The following is a 21,485-nucleotide window of genomic DNA, read 5'->3' on the forward strand; positions in this document are numbered from 1 at the left end:
ATGACATGCACAATGTTGGTGGAAAATAGTACCGTCACCGAATAGACTTAAATTATTTTCAAAGAATTCAATTACTTTTGTATTGGCACTAGCATTATCTAATGTTATAGCCATTACTTTATCTCTTAATCTAAATTCATCAATTACATTTAAAATTGTGTTATATATTAAATCCGCGCTACGTGATCCTTGAACACATTTAAAACCTAATATTCTCTTATCTAAATCAAATCTTTTAAAGTAATGTCCAGTTACAGCTAAATAATCTTTATTGGCAACGGCAGACCAAATATCTGCCGTTAACGCAACGCACCCACTAGTCGAGTGTAAAAGGTTTATTAATGCATCTTTTTCTTTTTTAAGTAATTTTAATAAATCTTTCCTAAGAGTAGTTTTTGAAGTGAACTGTGCATTAGGATTATGTACAACCTTAATATATCGTTGCCAATTAGGATGCTCTATAAATTTAAGTGGTTGATCTAAAGCAGCTATCATTCGTGCAACTTCCATACGATCTACTTGCGGATTGTATTTCCAAGTGGTTAGACCACCGGTTGCGCGATCAAAAGATAATTATGTTTGGCGGAGTTTGGGTCCGCTAGATTGGCTAAGCTTTTGAAGACACTTTTCGGAGTGTCGTCTCAAGTGTGTGGTGCCGTGAATAGTGTCACCTTGTAATTTAGATAAATAATATTTACACTGAGCTATATGTTTAGTGTTACCTTCATTATCCACCTCGTCAATTATGTTGAAGTGATCCCAAACTGTCGAGGTACGCTTGCATTTCCTCCTGGAGGTTGCAACACTTACCGACGCAGATGCAGTCGCACTCGCCGCTTTTCCACGCCCACCACCACTATTGCGACCACGACCTTCAGTACGTCCACCAGGGCTCGGATTAGTAGATTCCTGCGTAACAAACTCATTAGTGGGAAATTGTCCTTCTTCTACATTGTGTTGGGCATCAACGGGAATACCATTATAGCCAAAAGGATCCATTATAAAAAAATTAAGATGGATTTGAGAGAGAGAGAGAGCTTTAGAGTAATGTGATAGTTTTTAGAAAAATTGTGAGAGATTGCGAGAAATTGAGAGAGATTGAGAGAAATTGAGAGGGATTGAGAGAGTTTGAGTGAGAAAAATGTGTGGGGGTTGGGGGGTATTTATAGGGAAATTTTAGGGTTAAAAAATGATTTTTTTTTTCAAAAAAAATCAGGATATAACGGCTATTTTTTATTTTCGGGCAGTCGGGCAACTCGGGCAGTTCGGGTAGATCGGGGTTTCGGGCAGAATTCAGGCAAAAATTCAAAAAACTAGCCATTTTCGGGTAATTCGGGCAGTCGAGGCACCTCGGGCAGTTCGGGCACCTCGGGTTTTCGGGTAGAATTCGGGAAAAATTCAAAAAAGTAACTGTTACGTTCATTTTGGGCAGTTGGGTATCGGGGCATTTTTCGGGCACTTCGGGCACACGGCATTTTTGAGCATTTTTCGGGTCAGGCAATTCGGACAGTTCGGGCATGATCGGAAAAATTCAAAAAAATTCCGGTGGACGGCGATAAAAGGCGATTAGACGGCGGCGGGCAAAGGAGAAGATGCAAAATTCGGGTTGCCCGAGCCCGAACCCGAAAATCAACTCTGGGCGGGCGGACAATGGGCTTGCACGCCCGAGCCTGAAAAAATTTGGGCTTCGGGCAGCCCGCCGACCCGAACTTCCAGCACTGCTTAAGAGGAAGGTGAATTGGATTTTAAATACTTTTTTAAAATTTATATAATTATTCAAAGATTACAATAAATATAGATAATTAATTCACCACGGTACTTTTATCAAATATTTTGTGTGCAGAAAATCATGCAAGCTAATGCAATAATATAATAAATTATGTTTGTTATCATCAAAATATGAGAATATTCAACTTTAGGCCAACACTTCTGTCTTAATTTATTTTTCTGACTAATTCACCCCTGAAGGCTACTGAACGCTTTCACTAATTCGATCAAGATAACACCACTATATAGAAAAACCAAGATAAAAAAAAAAAATCCAAGACAAAACCAAAATAAATGAACTTGGGAGTAGTATTCTTGTTATGGTTTGCGTCCATTTTTTTTTTTTTTCACTTCTTTTCTCGTTTCTTCAGACATACCATCTAAGTTTAATTGAATGCGAAAGTTTATATCCCTAAAAATTTATATCCTAAGAGATCTTCATTGTGTGGTCGTAACTGAAACTTTTATTTAAAATATTGGGTGAACTTCTAAATCAGAAACTTTTAAAGAGACAAAACAAGGATTTAATTGAAATATTTATAAAAAAAAAAAAAATTTAGAGGTCAAACTAAAGACTGAACAATCCCACTTACCTATCTTTAGACCTTCAGTTGCATTATAATAGTAATTAGCACAAGAACTCAAGGGTTACTTCTCGTCATGCTTAGTACTACTATTTGTTGAGATTTGTCAAATATTTTGGTCTTATAATTACGTTTATCTATTTTGTTTTTTAGCCTTCAATTATCTTGCTGTCAATTAGAGATAAGATCTCAATTAGAGATATGAGGCTGTCAATTAGAGATGAGCTTATTTTTAGGAGTTTGATTTGTGAGACTTTATCGCTTTATAACCATGTACTTTGTATCGAAGGTATGTGAATGAATGAATGAAAAGTGTTTTCTCTATTGAATTGTGAGACTATTAGGATCAAAAGAAAGCATTGCGATTTGCGAGAGAATTTCCCACATTTCATCGTTGCCGTTTCTCTAATATCTTTTGTTCTTTAATTAGTTGTCGTTTTTACAGTGTCTTTAGTTTTTCTGAGACTATTATTCACTAATAATGCCGACTAATTTTATAATATTATCCGTTCTCCTTAGGCCCACACGGGCCGTGAACCGGGCGGGCCCAACTCACGAATTTCACGGCCGGCCCGTATAAGAATGACTTCGGCCCAATCCACACCACGGGTCAATTTTATGTGGGTCATAATTGGCCATGTCATGGGCCAAGATAGGCCGTACCATGGGCCTTGAATGGGTTGGCCCACTCAAGGCCCATATTGGCCCATCATGGGTTTAGATGAGCCAGCTCATCTAAGCATGTAATTTTATAATATTATCCTTTTTTCTAAGATATAAGACGTTGCAGTTTTCTTAGAGATGCAAGAATGGCCCGGCCCATTCTCCTTAGGCCCACGCGGGCCGTGGGCCAGGCCGGCCCATCTCACGAATTTCGTAGGCCGGGGCCGGGCCAGCCCGTATAAGAATGACTTCGGCTCAGCCCACACCACGGGTCAATTTTACGTGGGTCAGGTTGGGCCGTGCCGCGGACCGGGATAGGCCGTGCCATGGGCCTTGAATGGGCTGGCCCACTCAAGACCCATATTAGCCCATCATGAGTTTAGATGGGCCAGCCCATCTAAGCATGTAATTTTTAATTTTTTAATTTTTAATTTTTAATTTTTAATTTTTAAACAAGTTAACAAATATATAAGTTTGAATAGTCAATGGAAATATGAAAATGAATATTTTATTTATGATTACCTCATTGAATAAAAATAATTCTAAGGAAAACCCAGCGGAACAAAATCTTGATAAGAAAAAATGAGTACAATTAGGATAATTATACATAAGATGTTTACAAAATTACTAAAAAAAGAACAAAAAACATGAAGATATTATGAGTCTAGATGGGTTGGGCTGGGCCGGTCCCTTATGGACCTAGACTAGCCGAGCTGGGCCAGCCCATCATGGGCTTAGATGGGCCGGCCTAGCCCGACCCATGATTTTTCATGGGCCATGCTGGGCCGGCCCATGAGCCGATATATGTTGACCCAGCCCAGTTCACAACTATTTATGGCTTAGCTGTGTCTTGAATAGTGACGGGCCGTGCCAACCCAGCCTGTCACTGTGTTAGGATGGGCCTGGACCAGTTCACGGGCCGCGGCCCATTATTGCCTCTCTAGTTTTTCTTGAAAGTTTCTGACAGATAATAATAATAGACAATAATAATAAATTATATATATTAGAGGCCTTTAAAATGACATGTTCCTTAATGTAATGACATTGTCGTATTGTCATTGAGAGAAAGAGATCCTCGTCCGCCACAGTGATTCTCTTCTTCCACAATATTCTCAGTAGTATTCTCGTAGTCCAAAGATTCGTCCTCATAAATCTCCCACCACTTCTTCACCCACATCTTTATGTCTTCTCTCTCCATATTCTCTTTCTCTCCTGTGTACTTCCATGGCTTTGCTCCCTATATATGCATTATATATCATTTGATAATTAATGAATTAATAGAATGCAAAAACCTTGATTAAGAAAACATATTTAGATTGATAAATAATTCTAAAATGTCATATTTTTATTAAATTCTGTTAAATGATCTATAATTTCTTTTGATAATTTGACGTTAAAAAGAGCACCGCTACTGCTACAAGATCCCTATAGAAGTTCTTAATATATTTATAGGTAGCTTCTACAGTGATATCCTTCAAAAAAACCCACCGGTAGATTACCCTATTTTGACCGTTAGATTAAGTTTGCAATGATCAAATCTACGTAGATTCACATTAAAAATTTACAGCGTACCGTACATAACTACTCTCTCTGCAGATCTGATCGTTGAAAAAGTAATATGACAGTCAAAAAAAAGTGTTCCACTGGTGAATTTTTTTAAGAAGTCTCGAAAAACCTTAATTTATATTAGGGATTATTATTTTTATTTTTTATTTTTTATTTTTTTATTTTTATGTTTTTTTTTTGGGTTCACGTACCTCAGCACTATAGTGGACAACCTTGACTTTTTCGACGTCCACGTTCTCGGGGTGACGCCACAGCATGGCCACAAGGAGGTTGTAAACATTTGGAATAGGCTTGTACACATCCTTGAAGAACATGTTCAGAAAGTCCTACACATAAATATGTGCACCACATAAATAATTAAAGGTAATACAAATTGTAACATTCACATATTAAAATTCATTTTATATTACAATTATTTATTTTTAATTTGCGTACTAGAAAGCGATTGCTAAACATAGAAAATGATTTATTTACCTGCTCGGCAAAGGAAGTGGTAGGGGTGACTTTGAGCGCCTCCAAGAGGTTAGAGTAAGTGATAAGGTTAGGCTCGAAAACGAACATGCCGGCGTTGAAGTATGACGGTGGCGGCAACCCCATATCGGCGGGCCACTCCACCTTGTCAGGGCACTGCTGGCAGTAACCAATCTTGAATTGAGGTGAGTTTCTCCATTCCTTATCACAAAAGCAATCCATCACAGCATAGAAGTAACCAATTGACGAGTCAAATAGGTGATCAATGTTGTCAAACACTTGTATGTCTGCATCCAAGTACATCATCTTCTCATACTCTTCAAGCTGCAATTATATTTGAAACAGTAATCAAATCAATATACAACACGTATATAATCCTAAACAAATAATATATATAAATATGTATAGACAGACATACACACACACAATTGGAGAAAAATAGTTTCTTTAGAGTCTAATATAATTAGTGTGGGAAAAGCATGCAATTACTAAAATTACTAACATAAAAACCGTTAGAGAGATTGTAATACGTGTTAATCAAGATCACAAGTTGTTTGAGTATTAAAATATAAAATGCGTGTTAGAGGGACTTCACAAGCGTTGCTGCGACAAAAGAGATACTGCAGCAGACAAAACTGTGCAGTTTGGTTCCGCCAAACCCGCTGCAGTGCGAAACTGAGCGTTGCAGCACCTTTATACAGGCCCTCGGGTTTGTTTGGCTCTGTCCCGCGCACTGCAGTGGGAAAAACACCCGCTGCAACGCCAATTCTGCAGAAATCATACATGAATTTATGTTTTGTGATTTGAAACGATTCGATTCGTTGCATCTATAACTAATTAGTGTATTTTTGACACATATCTGAACACCTATTAATAATAGATATAACTATTGTAATAAGTGTATTAATTCATGAAAAAATATATTTGCATAGAAAATGTACTTTTATATGAATGGTTGTAATGTTTGAAGAAGATGCAATCAGTCATGAAATTTATAGACTTAATTAATGTTTTGGCACACAATATTATTGCTAGATATAGTGTTCAAGTGTTTGTTGTATTTTGGAGATAATTTGCAATAAAAACTAACTAGCAAACTTTGAGAAATGAGTGCAAATAAAACCTTAAAAAAAAGTATTACTATACGCCTCAGACCCTTTTATTTTCTATATTCTTTTCATCCTATACCCTCAAAATTCTTCAATAAAGACTACAACACTATGCATGTAACTTTAAGAGGGTTTGACACAATAGAACAAACCTCCCAAAGGCGAAGCTTAGAGTAGTTGATGACAAAATATGCCCTGACAAATTTGGTTTGGTTTTCAGGCGGATAGACAGGCTCAATCTCCCGGACGATGCATCCTTGGGAGCGAAGAATGCGGCGGTGGTCGTCGGGAACATCCGGCAGCACGGCCACCATGAGAGGGTAACGAGTGTTGGCCTTGCGGAGGCCCTTGGCAAGCCCCACCACGCCTTTGACGTAGTCTCCGTCGCCTGCAAGAAAGGTCACGAATGCTCTCTTGCCCACACCCATGTTCATAGCTTTTTTGGTAGAAAGAAATTATTACTCGAAGAAGAAGAAATATTACTTTGAAAAAAACAACCAAATATAGAAAAGTAGATAGAGAAAGATCCAAGAGAAGGACAAAGTAGTAGGAATGACACTATCGCTATTGAGTAAAGTCTTTGATAGCATTGGAGGGGAGGGAGGAGTGCTCCAATTTGAAGGCATATTAGACATTAACATGCATTAGGAAAAGTGATTAGTGGACATAATTTGTGCATCTAAAGATAAGTATATGTAGTAGGTGGCACACAATTGAGGTGTGTGAATCTTTTTTCTTTTCTATATTTATTTTTTGAACGGGACTTTTTATCTTGGAATTGTCTATAGTCTCTAGTATAAAAATAGGGGACAAGTCTCTATCAGGTTTATATGTCATTGTAATCGTTGAAAGTCTAACATAATTTTTTTTATTGAACCATAACAATTATTATTTTAAAAATTAGAACACGCTTTTAAAAATCTAGTAATAAACGACTGTCATGTACACCTCTCGTGAATAATTATATGAAAAATATTAAAAAGCACACCAATAAACGAATGTCATTTTTACTGTTTATATCAATCATTAAATCGTAACTGACTAATATTTTTAAACCTGAATAATATTGTCATGAGGAATTATATCTATTATGTTTTTTTTTATAGGCACATCCGGCCATACATGAACATTTGTTTAGTGCAGTGTAGGACAGTGTTTTATTTATTATATGCTTAAAATGATTTTTAATTTTTAAAATAGTAACTGTTACGACTTAATATAAAAGAATTACGCCAATTATTTAATAGATTATGCTAATCTTTCAACTTTTTACGATGGAAAAAATTTGTCCTGTAAAAATGATAGGGGACAAAAAAAAAACCTTTTTTCTTTATGGGAAGAACATGTTTGTGTTTTTTTTTTTTGTATATTTTTTTTATTTCTATAGATATTAGATGTATGAAAGGATTAGATTAAATAAGTGGGTCACTTGCGGGTATGTCTCTCTCTGTTTTTTTTTCCGCTGAATAATTAATGTCTCTCCTTTGTTTAAGAGTGGTTGATGCGTGCTGCCACCGTTTTCTCTTTATTTTTTAATTATTTTTTTCCTGTTAATTGTTCAAGCGCTACATTTCATGTCTTTTATGTGGATAGAAAATAGATTTATGCCCACGTTCATTTTATCGATTTAAATTTAGAATATGAGTTGTATTACAGTAAAAAAATTTTAGAAATAATTACATCTAATTTTTTTATTATAGTAAAAAATTCTCACATAAAATTACATCTCAATTCGAATTAAAAACTCGAATCAGCGAACTAAACAGATCCATTTATTAATTAGGTTATTTCTTCACACGTTTTGATGAGATCACAGATCACTAGACGTTTTTTATTCTCCTTTTTTAAAAAGGAGAATAAAATTTGTTCTCATGTCACTGTAAAGAAAAAGAAAAAAGAAAATATAAAACTATTGCTATTGTTTTACCTACTTGATCAGAAAATAAAATATAAAACTTTTTTTTTTCTTTTCTTTACCTCTTTTACTTTCTTCTTTCCAATTGTGTTACCTACTTGCTCAGAAGTCAGACTTCTACTTTGTTAACGAGCTGAGCTCCAACGGGATTGTTGGGTTTCATTAAAAAAATATAATAATAAAGAAATATAAAGAGAATATTGCTGAGCAAAATTATGTATCTCATGATTTTTGATGTTGGATTCACTTTTACTATGAGTGTTAAAATTATTACAAAATATATTATAATAACATTATTTAAGTTTTGTGTACTGAGTAAAATTATACTCATATTTTTATTATTTCTATCAGTATCTTTAAATTTTATGAGAATTTTATGATTTTTCACGTATATATTTGTGATTTTAATAAATTTTATATATTTTTAACTATAACATTCTTTATAATAATTTATATTTATTAGTATATGTCAATCTAAACCTAAATTTTGTAGTGTTCCTTTAAAATGCCCTTTTTTTTTTTTTTGCTTTCCACTTCTTTTTTTCTTTCTTCTTTCTATCCATTTTTTTTTCTGATTTTTTGTCGTATTAAAGACACTCGAAAGTCCCACCTTTATTGTTATTGTTTATTCTTTCTAGCACGAATCTCTTTATAGCTAGTGTTACCTTTTTTTTTTTTTTTTTTTGAAGATTGTTTCTTTCATTTTGTGTGATTTTGTTATTATTGATCTTTTTGCATATGCTATATTAAAGACACCTGCAAGTCCGACCTTTATTGTTCTTGTTTTTTCTTTCTGCACAAATCTCTTTATAGCTACAGTTTGTTTGTTTTTTTTTTCAAGACCGTTTCTTTTCATTTTGTGTGATTTTGTTATTATTTATCTTGTTACATATTAATGCAATTGTGCAAGTGACATTTAATTAAATGCTTTTCAATTATTTTCTTATTACATTCTTTATACAATAATACAATTCTTTTTTCTTTTCTTTTTGAGTTATTGTTTATAATTTTGTAGTTGAATATAATGAGTATATATATATTCTAATCCTAAATCCTAATCTTAATCTTAAATTCCAAATCCTAATCATAAATTCTAAATCCTAATCATAAATTCTAAATCTTAATATTATTTCTACATATATAAAAGAGTCGATAAGAGCTATAGTGTTCAATTTTAGTATTTCTCCATGCATTGTTTTTAGTGCTGCTCTTTTTCTCCTTCTGTTTCCTTAAAATAAAAAAATAAAAAAAAACTCTTATCTTTTTTGTAATTTCTTTTTTTATACTCTTTTGAGGTTTCTTTTTTTTTTCCTAGCATTTTTATTTCTTTCTTTTGTTTCCTATACCTTGTATAGCTCAAAGAAAACAGCTAAAGAATTATGAGAATCTTTAGACCAGAAATACAAGTCCAAAGACGCGGGTGGTAAGAAGTTCTTAGTAGGCTAATTCCTGAATTACAAGATGGTTGACTCTAAGACTGTGATTAGTCAAGTTCAAGAGCTCTAATTGATAATTCACGAGATACATGCTGACAGAATGGCTATTAGTGAATCCTTTCAGGAGGCTTAATGGCATCAATTTTCATCATCAAAAGTCTGAATCTATAAGGAAATGTGGCCGGATTTCTCATGGGGAAGATTAACGTTTTTGCTCCATTATAATGCAGATTAATGTGTACTTAAACACCATAATGTCTTGGTCGAATTTGGAGCCTATATAAAGGGTTCTCTACATGAAGGAAAATACATAACACTTGCACAGAGCACTCACCTCTTTATCTCGAGTTCTCTCTATTCTTTTGGAGTTTCTCTTGTGTTATTTTTGTAGTTCCGTTTTGGTGATAGAAGGAAAGTCCGAGTTCTAGTTTGCCGGACGGTTCCGATAGTGCTTCGAGCTACCGTCGTTATCGTTGTATCCTGGGAGATGGACGTCCAACATTACCTCAAACCTTCGCCTGAGGGGACAAATTTGTTTTAAAGAAAGCGTGGTTCACATGCCTCGACATCTTTGCAATTCAATTTCCGAGTTTGGTAGAAAGGTTGAATAAGTGTTGTAACGATTTCGTTATTTTGTTTTTCCATAAGCTATTGTTGTTCTTCTTTGTATTATCCATATTTTTATCACATTTTAAAATAGATTCGCATTTATACAAAGGAGTACTTTGCAGGAGGAAAAGGAAAACAAAACAAAACGTTTTTTATTGTACTAAATTTTTTCCAATTTCCTTACTAATTTGGAGTTTTTGTTTTTAGAAATGGCTGATAACATGAACGTGGTTGTTCCTGCTGGAAGCAACACTATGACGCCTGAGCCGTCGCCTGTGGGACAAACCTCTGTCTCAGTCCCGAACCCCGCTTTGACCTCGACGCGGCCTTCGCAGGTCTCGGTTCTTGTGAACCACAATGAAAGGCCTGATAAATTCAGTAGGTTGAATTTTAAGACTTGGCAACAAAAAATGTTGTTTTATTTAACAACATTTAATCTTGCGAGATTCTTGAAAGAGGATCCTCCTACTGTTAGAGAGGATGAAGTGGATGCTCAAGCATTTCATGCGGTTGATGCATGGAACCATTCTGACTTCTTGTGTCGGAACTATGTGCTGAACAGTTTGGCTGATGGGCAGTACACCGTGTATAGCTCAAAGAAAACAACTAAGGAATTATGAGAATCTTTGGACTAGAAATACAAGTCCGAGGATGCGGGTGCTAAGAAGTTCTTAGTAAGGCAATTCCTGAATTACAAGATGGTTGACTTTAAGATGGTGATTAGTTAAGTTCAAGAGCTCCAATTGATAATTCACGAGATACATGATGAGGGAATGACTATTAATTAATCATTTCAAGTAGCTTAATGACATCAGTTTTCATCATCAAAGTCTAAATCTGTAAGGAAAATGTGGCCGGATTGATCATGGAGAGGACTAACGTTTTTGCACCATTATAATGCAGATTAATGTGCGTTTAAACACCATAACACTTCGTCGACTTGTACTCGTCGCCAACGAACCCAGGCGTCGACAATCCTCACGCCGTCGTCGTTTGCCCGTTTTCCTCGTCGTCTCTTTTCCCGTTCCGGCGTTCTTCCATTCACACGACTCTGTATTTCGCCGCCATTCCTCGAGGTAAGCCTGCGGTTTCTTGGCCTCTTTTGGCTTTCTTATAATTGAAATTCCATTACCCATACACTAGATTCCGTGATTGAATGGTTATGGAAGAGAATGAATAAAAATTTCTCTTGATTGTCTTGGATTTTGGCCGAGCCCATGTTGAATGTTTCTTGGTTGTTTTTGCATGTTTGGTTGTTGCTAGGACCTGCAAAACACAAACTAGGTGAAAGAAAACTAAAAAGGACGAACTTACTGGTGGGAGTGGCTGAATTTGTGGAAAAGTTTGGGTTGTCCTCTTCGTCAGCCGTTGACGTTGTTGGGCAGTCGAACTCTCTAGGCGCTACTCGTAGCCTTAATCTGTGACCGACCCGACATGAGGAGTTGAAAGTTGATTATGAGGGAATTTATCTAGGCTGGGGCTGTTTGGACGATGACACGACGTCCGTTGTGACGGCGGAGGATGTCAAGGCGTGGCAGACGCAATATGGGATTCCAGAACATGTCAAACTCCAGGCTCCAGACGAGAATGAGAAGGCGGATAAGCTGAGGAACAACTGGTTCGGAAGTGCTTTCCCACTTCGAGAGAGTGATTGAGCAGCTGATGCCCAATTTGGTTAACAATTTGCTGCACCTAGCTGCTATTGGTGAGCGACTAAAGATGGATTTTACTATCGAGGATTTTCGGTCGTTTTACTACATGAAGCATAATTTTGATTCCCTAGGTTGTTACATGCTTGTGGCTTGGAAGAAGAACAAACTAGACTTCAGAGAGGTGCGAAACTTGGACCGTGAGTGGAAGACCAAGTTTGTGATGGCTCGTGGACTGATTGATGATTTGGACTGTCCGTGGTTGTCTCCTTTCGTTTGGGGCTGCCCAAGTGAGTTTTGAGCCCCCTGGGACTTGTGATTGCATTTTATTTAAATTTGGTTGTGTCTAACCTCTTTATACTTTTGCAGAGCTTGCTTTGAGTGCAGTGCCTACCTTCACTGTTGAACTTGTAGCTCGAATGGATTAGGTGATGAAGGAACACCTCGGTTCTGAGCAAGTGGGCTCGCGGACTCGTTCGGCTACCGAAACTACTATAGGTAACACGGCAAGTGTTTCTCCATTTGATTTTTATCTTGTTGGCGCTAACTTTGGTGTTTCTCTTTGTAGTTACCAAGACCAAGAAAGCTGATCTGTCAAAAGATGGGTTGGTTGCTCGGATCAGAAGAGGCAAGTCGTCGGCTTACGGCCGCGACAAGAATGTGTCGTCTGCTAGTGAGACACTACCATCTGGCGAGTCAACTCCCCGTTCGGCTATCCGATCACCTTCTCCGCTAGCGAGCATTCCCCCTGCAAAAAGGAAGAGGGGTGAGGCCGAACCATTCACCTTAGAGCTGCCGAAGATTCTTTCATTCCAACAGGACCAAGCAGCTGCTTCTCGATTCGGCCTGTCGATGGTTACTTAGGCTGACGTGAACTACTATGTCGATTACTCATTCGAGGAGTTGGTGTCCGAGTACACCGACCCATCTGTTCAGGTAGAAATTCTCCACTTTGGTATTTTTTCATGTTAGACCGAGTTCCTCTATTTTTGACAGTCAAATCTTCTTGCAGGACTGTCAGCTGGCGATGGTTATAACAGCTCGATATCCCGCTGTTGCTCGAGAGCAGGAGGATCTGCGTGATGAACACGGCACGTTGAAAGAGCTGTTGATTAAGGAGAAGGACAAGGCCATGACTCTTGACGAGGAGATCAAGGATTTTCGGGCCCGCATTGACTTGGCTGATAAGAAGATCACCGTGAAGGATTTAGGGATCCAGGAGCTGACAAAGTATGGCGATGAGCGTTACACTGATGGCTACTCTCACGCGCAGCATGAATTGTTGCGGCTCTTCCGGGATGAAAAAATGGAGAAGAAGGTTTTGAAAGCCAAAATCTTGGACGTGGCCAAGTACTTAGATTAGGTGGAGGATGACGACCTCGAGATGACAGATGATGAGGAACAACCCAAAGATGCGTCAGGCCAGCAAATATATGAGGACGAGCCCCCGATTGAGCCGGCTGGCCAGAGCTTGGAGACCGAGGATCCTAAGAAGAAGAACCCCGATGCAGCCGACTGATGTTGATTGCTCTCATGTTATGCCTTTTGTTTTCTTGCTTTCTTTTTTGTTTGTTGATTTAGATAGCTATCTGAGTCAACAGTGTTTGTGAGATGCACGGCCGACGAACACTCCAATGACAGAGAAAGGAGAGAGAAAGAGAGGTTGAGAGAGAGAAAGTGAGAGGATGATAGAACTAAGGATAAAATTGAAAAATAAAAAGTTCAAAACTGAGAATGGCTTATTTATTTCTAATAATTGGTAAATGAGTTATTTACTTCTAAATGTTTTAAAAGTTGGCCTATTTACTATAATTTATCTAAATAAAAAAAAAGTCACGTAGATATCTTAGCAATAATGTGATCAATCATATCATATGTTAAGGATGCAGATTTAATGCAATATAGCTGAATATCCTTGATTTAAGGGAGTGGATTGGTGGAATATTATACAGTATAGATCTTTTGTATTTTGGTTATCATTCAAATAATTTTAAAATCTACTATTAAGTTTCAAAAATTTAGTATTTACAATCATTTTCGTATTTTCTTTTAATAATTTTCAGAAATACTAAGATCAATTATTACAAAGCAAAAATTAAACCAAAGAATCTGCGGGAATATATAGTTATATATATATATATTTTTTTTTTCTTTTAAAGACGAACACACGCACGCACATATATATATATATATATAGTTTATTAGTTTATATGGTATATATAGTATGATAATTGCCTGGTCACGATCAGTGAGATTCAGGAGGGTTAAGCAGCAAATGGCGCACTCAGCTGTTGAATTAATTCCAGTCTTTGCTCAAACGACAACAAAGGGTCTAAACTTGACATGACACGCTAATATACTATTTTCGTAGTCCAAGGATTCGTCCTCATATAATTAGGCTTTGATCTCCCTATATTTAATGAATTTAGTAGAATAATCAACATGATAAAGTTAAAGCAACTATATTTAAATTTATAAAAGAAATAATTAGGCGTAATAACGAGCAAAAAAAAAAAATTTATAGTAGCGTAAAAGAAATACCATAATTAAATTACGTTAAATTTATAAATGTTTCAACGTTTGATAATATGACTTATAAATGTTGTACTATTCTATCAAGCTTCTAAAGCCGATGTGTTTTTAGTCCACTCCTGGTAAATTCACTTTGACAACATTAATTGTGACTCAAACTTGAGATGTGGGGTTTGCTGTGATACCAATTGGTACTTTTCTACCCAACACTGTGACATGCATAGCTTTTTTAACGCTGTCAATAACCATTATGCAAACTAATGCAATAACATAAATACTTAGTGTGTACAAGATGAATCAATATAATACAATATAACAAGTTCAATAAATTTATCACCAAAAATCAATTCAATCAATGTCAATTATCAAATTAAAGTGCGGAAATGAAAGAGATAGGACTAAGAGAAATGCAAACAAGATTTATAATAGTTCGACAAATAAATTTGCCTACATCCACTGTTGCCGAGATATTACAACTCATGACCTCTTCCACTATACGATCGACGGCACGATCACTCCTCTTACAAGACAATGAATCTTTCTACCCGAGGCTTCATCTAACCTCTAATATAATATTAACTTTTTACAGAGATTGACCAACCAAGAAGCCCAATACCAAAATAAGGATTACAAAGCATTTAATAGTGAAGCACTCAGTTATTCACTCCTAACAAAGGTTTTACACAATTAAAATGACTAGGAGATGATGAGAACACACTATCAAGAGAGAATCCAAGCTAGGCTCAAGTATGTGTGAGAGAATCAAGTAAAGATTTTGAGAAGATGATGATTATGTAAGCACTTTTGAGAAACTTTTTGGATTTTAAGAAATTTGGAAGCTCTCAATATGTTCTCTAATATTTTTGAACCTTTGAATGTCTTAAATAGATGAAAGAAGTGATTTTTCACAGTTTAAGCTCACTGTCCAACGGACTTATTTTTGCCCGTTGCATAGAACCAGTCGACCAGAGCGGTTGACCAGTTGAGGCAAGTTTTGAATTTTAGCTGTTCAACAGTTAAATTAAATGCCCGTTGAGCAGCACCGGTCGACCGGAGCGGTCAACCGGTTGAGGCACCACCAATCGACCGGTGGATTTTGCCTGCTCTGTCACCGGATGATATAGGTTGACCGGTTGACACTGACTTCACCTCAAACCTTCACAAAATTGCATTTTTAAGCCAAATATCATTATGCACTTAATTTAGTCTCATTTTAAAAGAATAATGTGAGTGTGTGCATGAGCCTAAACAAGGATTAATCATTGATAGCTTGATGTCAAAATCAAATACAAGACTAAGAAGAGATAAAAACCTATTAAAACTTGTCTTGCTTGATTTTGTTTGCTTGCTCTTGATCTTTGGTATTTTAACACTTCAAGCCTTGAATTCCTTCTTCAATTTAATTGCATTTCTCAAGCTTGAATGTATTTGCATTGTATTTCACAATATGCTTCTTGAGTTAATTTATAATATTTATTATGCTAAATACACAACTCAAAATAAAATCATTAGTAACATAATAAATTGTGTTTGTTATCATCAAAACATGAGAATATTCAACCTTAGGCCAACACTTCTCCCTTAATTTATTTTTCTGACTAATTCACCCCTGAAGACTACTGAACGCTCTCACTAATTCGATCAAGATAACACCACTATATAGAAAAATCAAGATTAAAAAAAAAATCCAAGACAAAACCAAAATAAATGAACTTGGGAGTAGTATTCTTGTTATGGATTTTTTTTTTTTTACTTCTTTTCTCGTTTCTTCAGACATACCATCTAAGTTTAATTGAATGCGAAAGTTTATATCCCTAATAATTTATATACTAAGAGATCTTCATTGTGTGGTCGTAACTGAAACTTTTATTTAAAATATTGGGTGAACTTCTAAATCAGAAACTTTTAAAGAGACAAAACAAGGATTTAATTGAAATATTTATAAAAGAAATTTAGAGGTAAAACTAAAGACTGAACAATCCCAGTTACCTATCTTGAGACCTTCAGTTGCATTATAATAGTAATTAGCACAATAACTCAAGGGTTACTTCTCGTCATGCTTAGTACTACTATTTGTTGAGATTTGTCAAATATTTTGGTCTTATAATTACGTTTACCCATTTTGTTTTTTAACCTTCAATTATCTTGCTGTCAATTAGAGATATGAGGCTGTCAATTAGAGATGAGCTTAATTTTAGGAGTTTGATTTGTGAGACTTTAGCACTTTATAACCATGTACTTTGTATCGAAGGTATGTGAATGAATGAATGAAAAGTGTTTTCTCTATTGAATTGTGAAACTATAAGGCCGGCCCGTATAAAAATGATTTTGGTCCAGCCCACACCAGAGGCTAATTTTACGTGGGTCAGGTTGGGTCGTGCCGCGGGTCAGGATGGGCTATGCCATGGGCCTTGAATGGGCTGGCCCACTCAAGGCCCATATTGGCTCATCATGGGTTTAGATGGGCCAGCCCATCTAAATATGTAATTTTTAATTTTTTAATTTTTAATTTTTATTTTTGAATTTTTAAAAAAGTTAAAAAATATATAAATTTGAATAGTCAATGAAAATATGAAAATAGATATTTTATTTACAATTGCCACATTAAATAAAAAACTTTTTAAGGAAAACTCAGTGAGACAAAACCTTTATAAGAAAAAAGGAGTACAATCAGAATAATTATACATAAAATGTTTACAAAATTACTAAAAAAAGAAAAAAATATAAAGATATTATGAGTCTAGATGGGCTGGGTTGGGCCGGCCCATTATGGGCCTAGACAGGCCGGGCTGGGTCAGCCTATCATGGGCTTAGACGGGGTGGGCCATAATTTTTCATGGGTCATACTGGGCCTAGCCCATGGGCCGACATATGTTGGCCTAGCCCAGTCCGCCAATATTTATGGGCTAAGCCGTGCCTTAAATGGTGACCAACCCGGTCCGTCACTGTGTCGGAATGGGCCTGGGCCGGCCCACAAGTCCTGGCCCGCATCTCTAGTTTTTCGTAGAAGTGTCTGACAGATAATAACAATAGTAATAATAATAATAGACAATAATAATAAATTATGTATATTAGAGGCCTTAAAAATGACATGTTCCTTAATGTAATGACATTGTCGTATTGTCTGTGAGAGAAAGAGATCCTCGTCCGCCACAGGGATTCTCTTCTTCCACAATATTCTCAGTAGTATTCTCGTAGTCCAAAGATTCGTCCTCATAAATCTCCCACCACTTCTTCACCCACATCTTTATGTCTTCTCTCTCCATATTCTCTTTCTCTCCTGTGTACCTCCATGGCTTTGCTCCCTGCATATACATTATATATCATTTGATAATTAATGAATTAATAGAATGCAAAAACCTTGATTAAGAAAACATATTTAGATTGATACATAATTCTAAAATGTCATATTTTTATTAAATTCTGTTAAATAATCTATAATTTCTTTTGATAATTTGACGTTAAAAAGAGCACCGCTACTGCTACAAGATCCCTATAGAAGTTCTTAATATATTTATAGGTAGCCTCTACAGCGATATCCTTCAAAAAAACCTACCGGTAATTACCCCATTTTGACCATTAGATTAAGTTTGTAACGATCAAATCTACGTAGATTCACATTAAAAATTTAAAGCTTACCGTACAGAACTGCTCTCTCTGCAGATCTGATCGTTGAAAAAATAATATAACAGTCAAAACAAGGTGTTCCACTGGTGAATTTTTTTAAGAAGTCTCAAAAAACCTTTATTTATATTAGGGATTATTATTATTATTATTTATTTTTTTTTTTTTTTATGTTTTTTTTTTTTTTGGGTTCACGTACCTCAGCACTATAGTGGACAACCTTGACCTTTTCGACGTCCACCTTCTCGGGGTGACGCCACAGCATGGCCAAAAGGAGGTTGTAAACATTTGGAATAGGCTTGTACACATCCTTGAAGAACATGTTCAGAAAGTCCTACACATAAATATGTGCACTAAATAATTAATTAAAGGTAGTACAAATTGTAACATTCACATATTAAAATTCATTTTATATTACAATTATTTATTTTTAATTTGCGTACTAGAAAGCGATTGCTAAACATAGAAAATGATTTATTTACCTGCTCGGCAAAGGAAGTGGTAGGGGTGACTTTGAGCGCCTCCAAGAGGTTAGAGTAAGTGATAAGGTTAGGCTCGAAAACGAACATGCCGGCGTTGAAGTATGACGGTGGCGGCAACCCCATATCGGCGGGCCACTCCACCTTGTCAGGGCACTGCTGGCAGTAACCAATCTTGAATTGAGGTGAGTTTCTCCATTCCTTATCACAAAAGCAATCCATCACAGCATAGAAGTAACCAATTGACGAGTCAAATAGGTGATCAATGTTGTCAAACACTTGTATGTCTGCATCCAAGTACATCATCTTCTCATACTCTTCAAGCTGCAATTATATTTGAAACAGTAATCAAATCAATATACAACACGTATATAATCCTAAACAAATAATATATAAATATGTATAGGCAGACATGCACACAATTGGAGAAAAATAGTTTCTTTAGAGTATAATATAATTAGTGTGGGAAAAGCATGCAATTACTAAAATTACTAATATAAAGACTGTTAGAGAGATTGTAACTTCACAAGCACTGCATCAACAAAAGAGATACTACAGCAGACAAAACTGTGTAGTTTGGTTCGGGCAAACTAACAGCAGCGCGAAACTGAGCACTGCAAAACCTTTATTCAAGCCCTCGGGCCTGTTTGGCTCTGTCCCGTGCGCTATAGTGGGAAAAACACCCGTTGCAATGCCAATTCTACAAAAATCATACATGAATTTATGTTTTGTGATCTGAAACGATTCGAATCGTTGCATCCATTAGTAATATGTTTTCACACATATCTGAACACATATTAATAATAGATATAACTATTGTAATTAGTGTATTAGTTCATGAAAAAATAGCTTTACATAAAAAAGGTACCTCTATATGAATGGTTGTAATGTTTGAAGAAGATGCACTCGTTCTTGAAATTTATAGACTAATTAATGTTTTGGAACACAATATTATTGCTAGATATAGTTTTCAAGGGTTTGTTGTATTTTTGGGGTAATTTGCAATAGAACCCCACTAGCAAACTTTGAGAAGTGAGTGCAAATAAAACCTTAAAAAAAAGTATTCTTATATGCTTCAAACCCTCTTATTTTCTATATTCTTTTCATCCTATACCTTCAAAGTCTTCAATAAAGACTACAACACGATGCATGTAACTTATAAGAGGGTTTGACACAATAGAACAAACCTCCCAAAGGCGAAGCTTAGAGTAGTTGATGACAAAATATGCCCTGACAAATTTGGTTTGGTTTTCAGGTGGATAGACAGGCTCAATCTCCCGGACGATGCATCCTTGAGAGTGAAGAATGCGACGGTGGTCGTCAGGGACATCCGGCAACACGACGACCATGAGAGGGTAACGCGTGTTGGCCTTGCGGAGGCCCTTGGCAAGGCCTACTACGCCTTTGATGTAATCTCCGTTGCCTGCAAGAAAGGTCACGAATGCCCTCTTGCCCGCACCCTTGTTCATTGTTTGCTAGTGATTGGAAGAAGAAATATTACTAATAAAAGAGCAAATATTGAGTATAGTTATAGAAAGAAATAAGAGAAGGACAAGTAGTTCTAGTACTATTACTATTACTATTGAATATAAAGTCTTTGGAACGTTTTGATAGCATACGATCGAGGAGAGGGAGTGCTTCTATTTATAATTTGGGCATCCAAGGACGGCGTATGAGACTTTTTCTTTTTTGGGAAGCAGATGTTGTGTTTTTTGTATATATTAATTTTGTAACGTGCTCTACACTTATTGTCGTGTTGGAGACACCTGAAGAGTTTATTATTTATTAAATAATGAGAAATTCATTTAAACAACCGTTTAAGGATTTTCATATTTTTTTAAAAAGAAATATGGGTAAAGATAGCAATTGACAAAAAAATTAAGAAGTAACACATTTAAAAAAATATTTTAACCAACTAAAAACAAATAGGAACACTTGTAAAAAAAAAAAAAAGTTACTCTCGTAAGAGTAAAGTGATGAACAATATATTTTTAAAAAATAAATAAAAAAATTCAAAAAAAAATAAAAAGAAAAAAAAAGTAAGCGGAGGGACTGCCCACGTAAAAAAGAACGGGACTGCCCACATAAAAAAGAATTTTGGCTTTTTTATATATTTTTAGATTGTTAGATTAGATGTATAGAGAAAAAAAAAGGCAATTGGAGAGAGAGAGAGAGAGAGAGGAAAAATTAAAAAGTCAAAAAATAGAAAAGGAAAAAAAGAGAGAAAGTAAAAAAAAAAAAAAAAAAACAGAAAAGAAAGAAGAAGGAGGCTAACATGTGACCTCTATATAAGCTAAGAAAACAAAATTAAAAAAAAGGCAATAAGCAAAACAAAAAAAAGAGGGAGAAGAAAAATTAAAAAAAAATAAAAAAAATGGAAAAAGAAAAAAGAGATAAAGTCAACAAAAAAAAGAAAAAAAAAGGAGGCCAAGTTTAATTTGCAAGTTGTATTTGATTGATTGCGGACGTGAAAAAGATCGATTGTGGTTTCTGAATTTGCAAGTTTCAGTGTATTTGATTGATTGTGGACGTGGAAGAGATTGATTGTGGATGCGCCACTACAAGAAAATTAACTTTCTGCTACCAATAAATTTGCGACATATTTTGGTAACAGAAAGTGGTTTTCTACCAAATTTTGGTCGTTAGTAACGAATGTTGGTCACCCCGTTTCTATTAAGACTTACTGTAATAGATTTGTTGGATAATGTTGGCGGTGTTTTTTCGTTTTCTTTCTTTTGATTTATGTGTCTTTTGGTATATATGAGTTTGCTGAAGTTTGTGTATTGCTTCTTGGTAGCATGCAGTAACTGTGATTGGGAATAAGATGATTGGAAAATGTTTCTTTGTTCTTGAATTGTGTTAAAGTTGGCGTGAGTATGGATTCCCCTCTAAGACGAAGCTAAAAAACCTTTAAAATTTGCTTAGGGGACTATTCTCAATTGTTCTCTTTTCACCCTGCCATAACTCTTCATCTTTTGTACTTCTTTCTACTTTCTATGTTTAATTCACTTGCAGACGAACCGGGCGTTCTCCTAGATCCAAACGCGTGATGATTAAACTCTACTCTTGGAGGGGCATCGA

General features: G+C 35.7%; 2 protein-coding genes across 3 annotated transcripts in view; both read right to left on the minus strand.

Annotated features, from left to right (window-relative positions):
* LOC21408827 (galactinol synthase 2) overlaps positions 1–6,645 on the minus strand; it is a 37,429-nt gene extending 30,784 nt beyond the window's left edge. Inside the window, exons 1-4 of one of the 2 annotated variants that reach the window (XM_010100477.2) lie at positions 6,313–6,645; positions 5,055–5,375; positions 4,772–4,906; positions 3,678–4,251 (exon numbers count right to left, since the gene is read on the minus strand). In XM_010100477.2, the coding sequence (XP_010098779.2) occupies positions 4,045–4,251; positions 4,772–4,906; positions 5,055–5,375; positions 6,313–6,594 (945 nt within the window). In that variant the 5' untranslated portion in view covers positions 6,595–6,645 and the 3' untranslated portion in view covers positions 3,678–4,044. Of the gene's footprint in view, positions 1–3,677; positions 4,252–4,771; positions 4,907–5,054; positions 5,376–6,312 lie in introns of those variants that run through there. The other variant, XM_024167136.1, reaches the window with a different exon arrangement.
* Positions 6,646–17,382: 10,737 nt separating this feature from the next.
* On the minus strand, positions 17,383–19,873 carry LOC21408829 (galactinol synthase 2). The gene is made up of 4 exons (XM_024167139.1): positions 19,592–19,873; positions 18,408–18,728; positions 18,125–18,259; positions 17,383–17,606 (listed from the first exon to the last, which is right to left on the minus strand). Exons 1-4 carry the CDS (start codon positions 19,871–19,873, stop codon positions 17,400–17,402), a joined length of 945 nt encoding a protein of 314 aa, XP_024022907.1. The 3' UTR covers positions 17,383–17,399.
* Between the last annotated feature and the right edge of the window lie 1,612 nt (positions 19,874–21,485).

Source organism: Morus notabilis, unplaced genomic scaffold (assembly GCF_000414095.1).
Source record: "Morus notabilis unplaced genomic scaffold, ASM41409v2 Scaffold467, whole genome shotgun sequence".
NCBI lineage: Eukaryota > Viridiplantae > Streptophyta > Magnoliopsida > Rosales > Moraceae > Morus > Morus notabilis.

Coding starts and splice junctions, on each gene's coding strand:
- LOC21408829 (XM_024167139.1), bottom strand. CDS start 19,873: ATGAACAAGGGTGCGGGCAAGAGGGCATTCGTGACCTTTCTTGCAGGC. Junction 18,729..19,591: donor CTAAGCTTCGCCTTTGGGAG/GTTTGTTCTATT, acceptor ATATAATTGCAG/CTTGAAGAGTATGAGAAGAT. Junction 18,260..18,407: donor CCACTTCCTTTGCCGAGCAG/GTAAATAAATCA, acceptor ATTTATGTGTAG/GACTTTCTGAACATGTTCTT.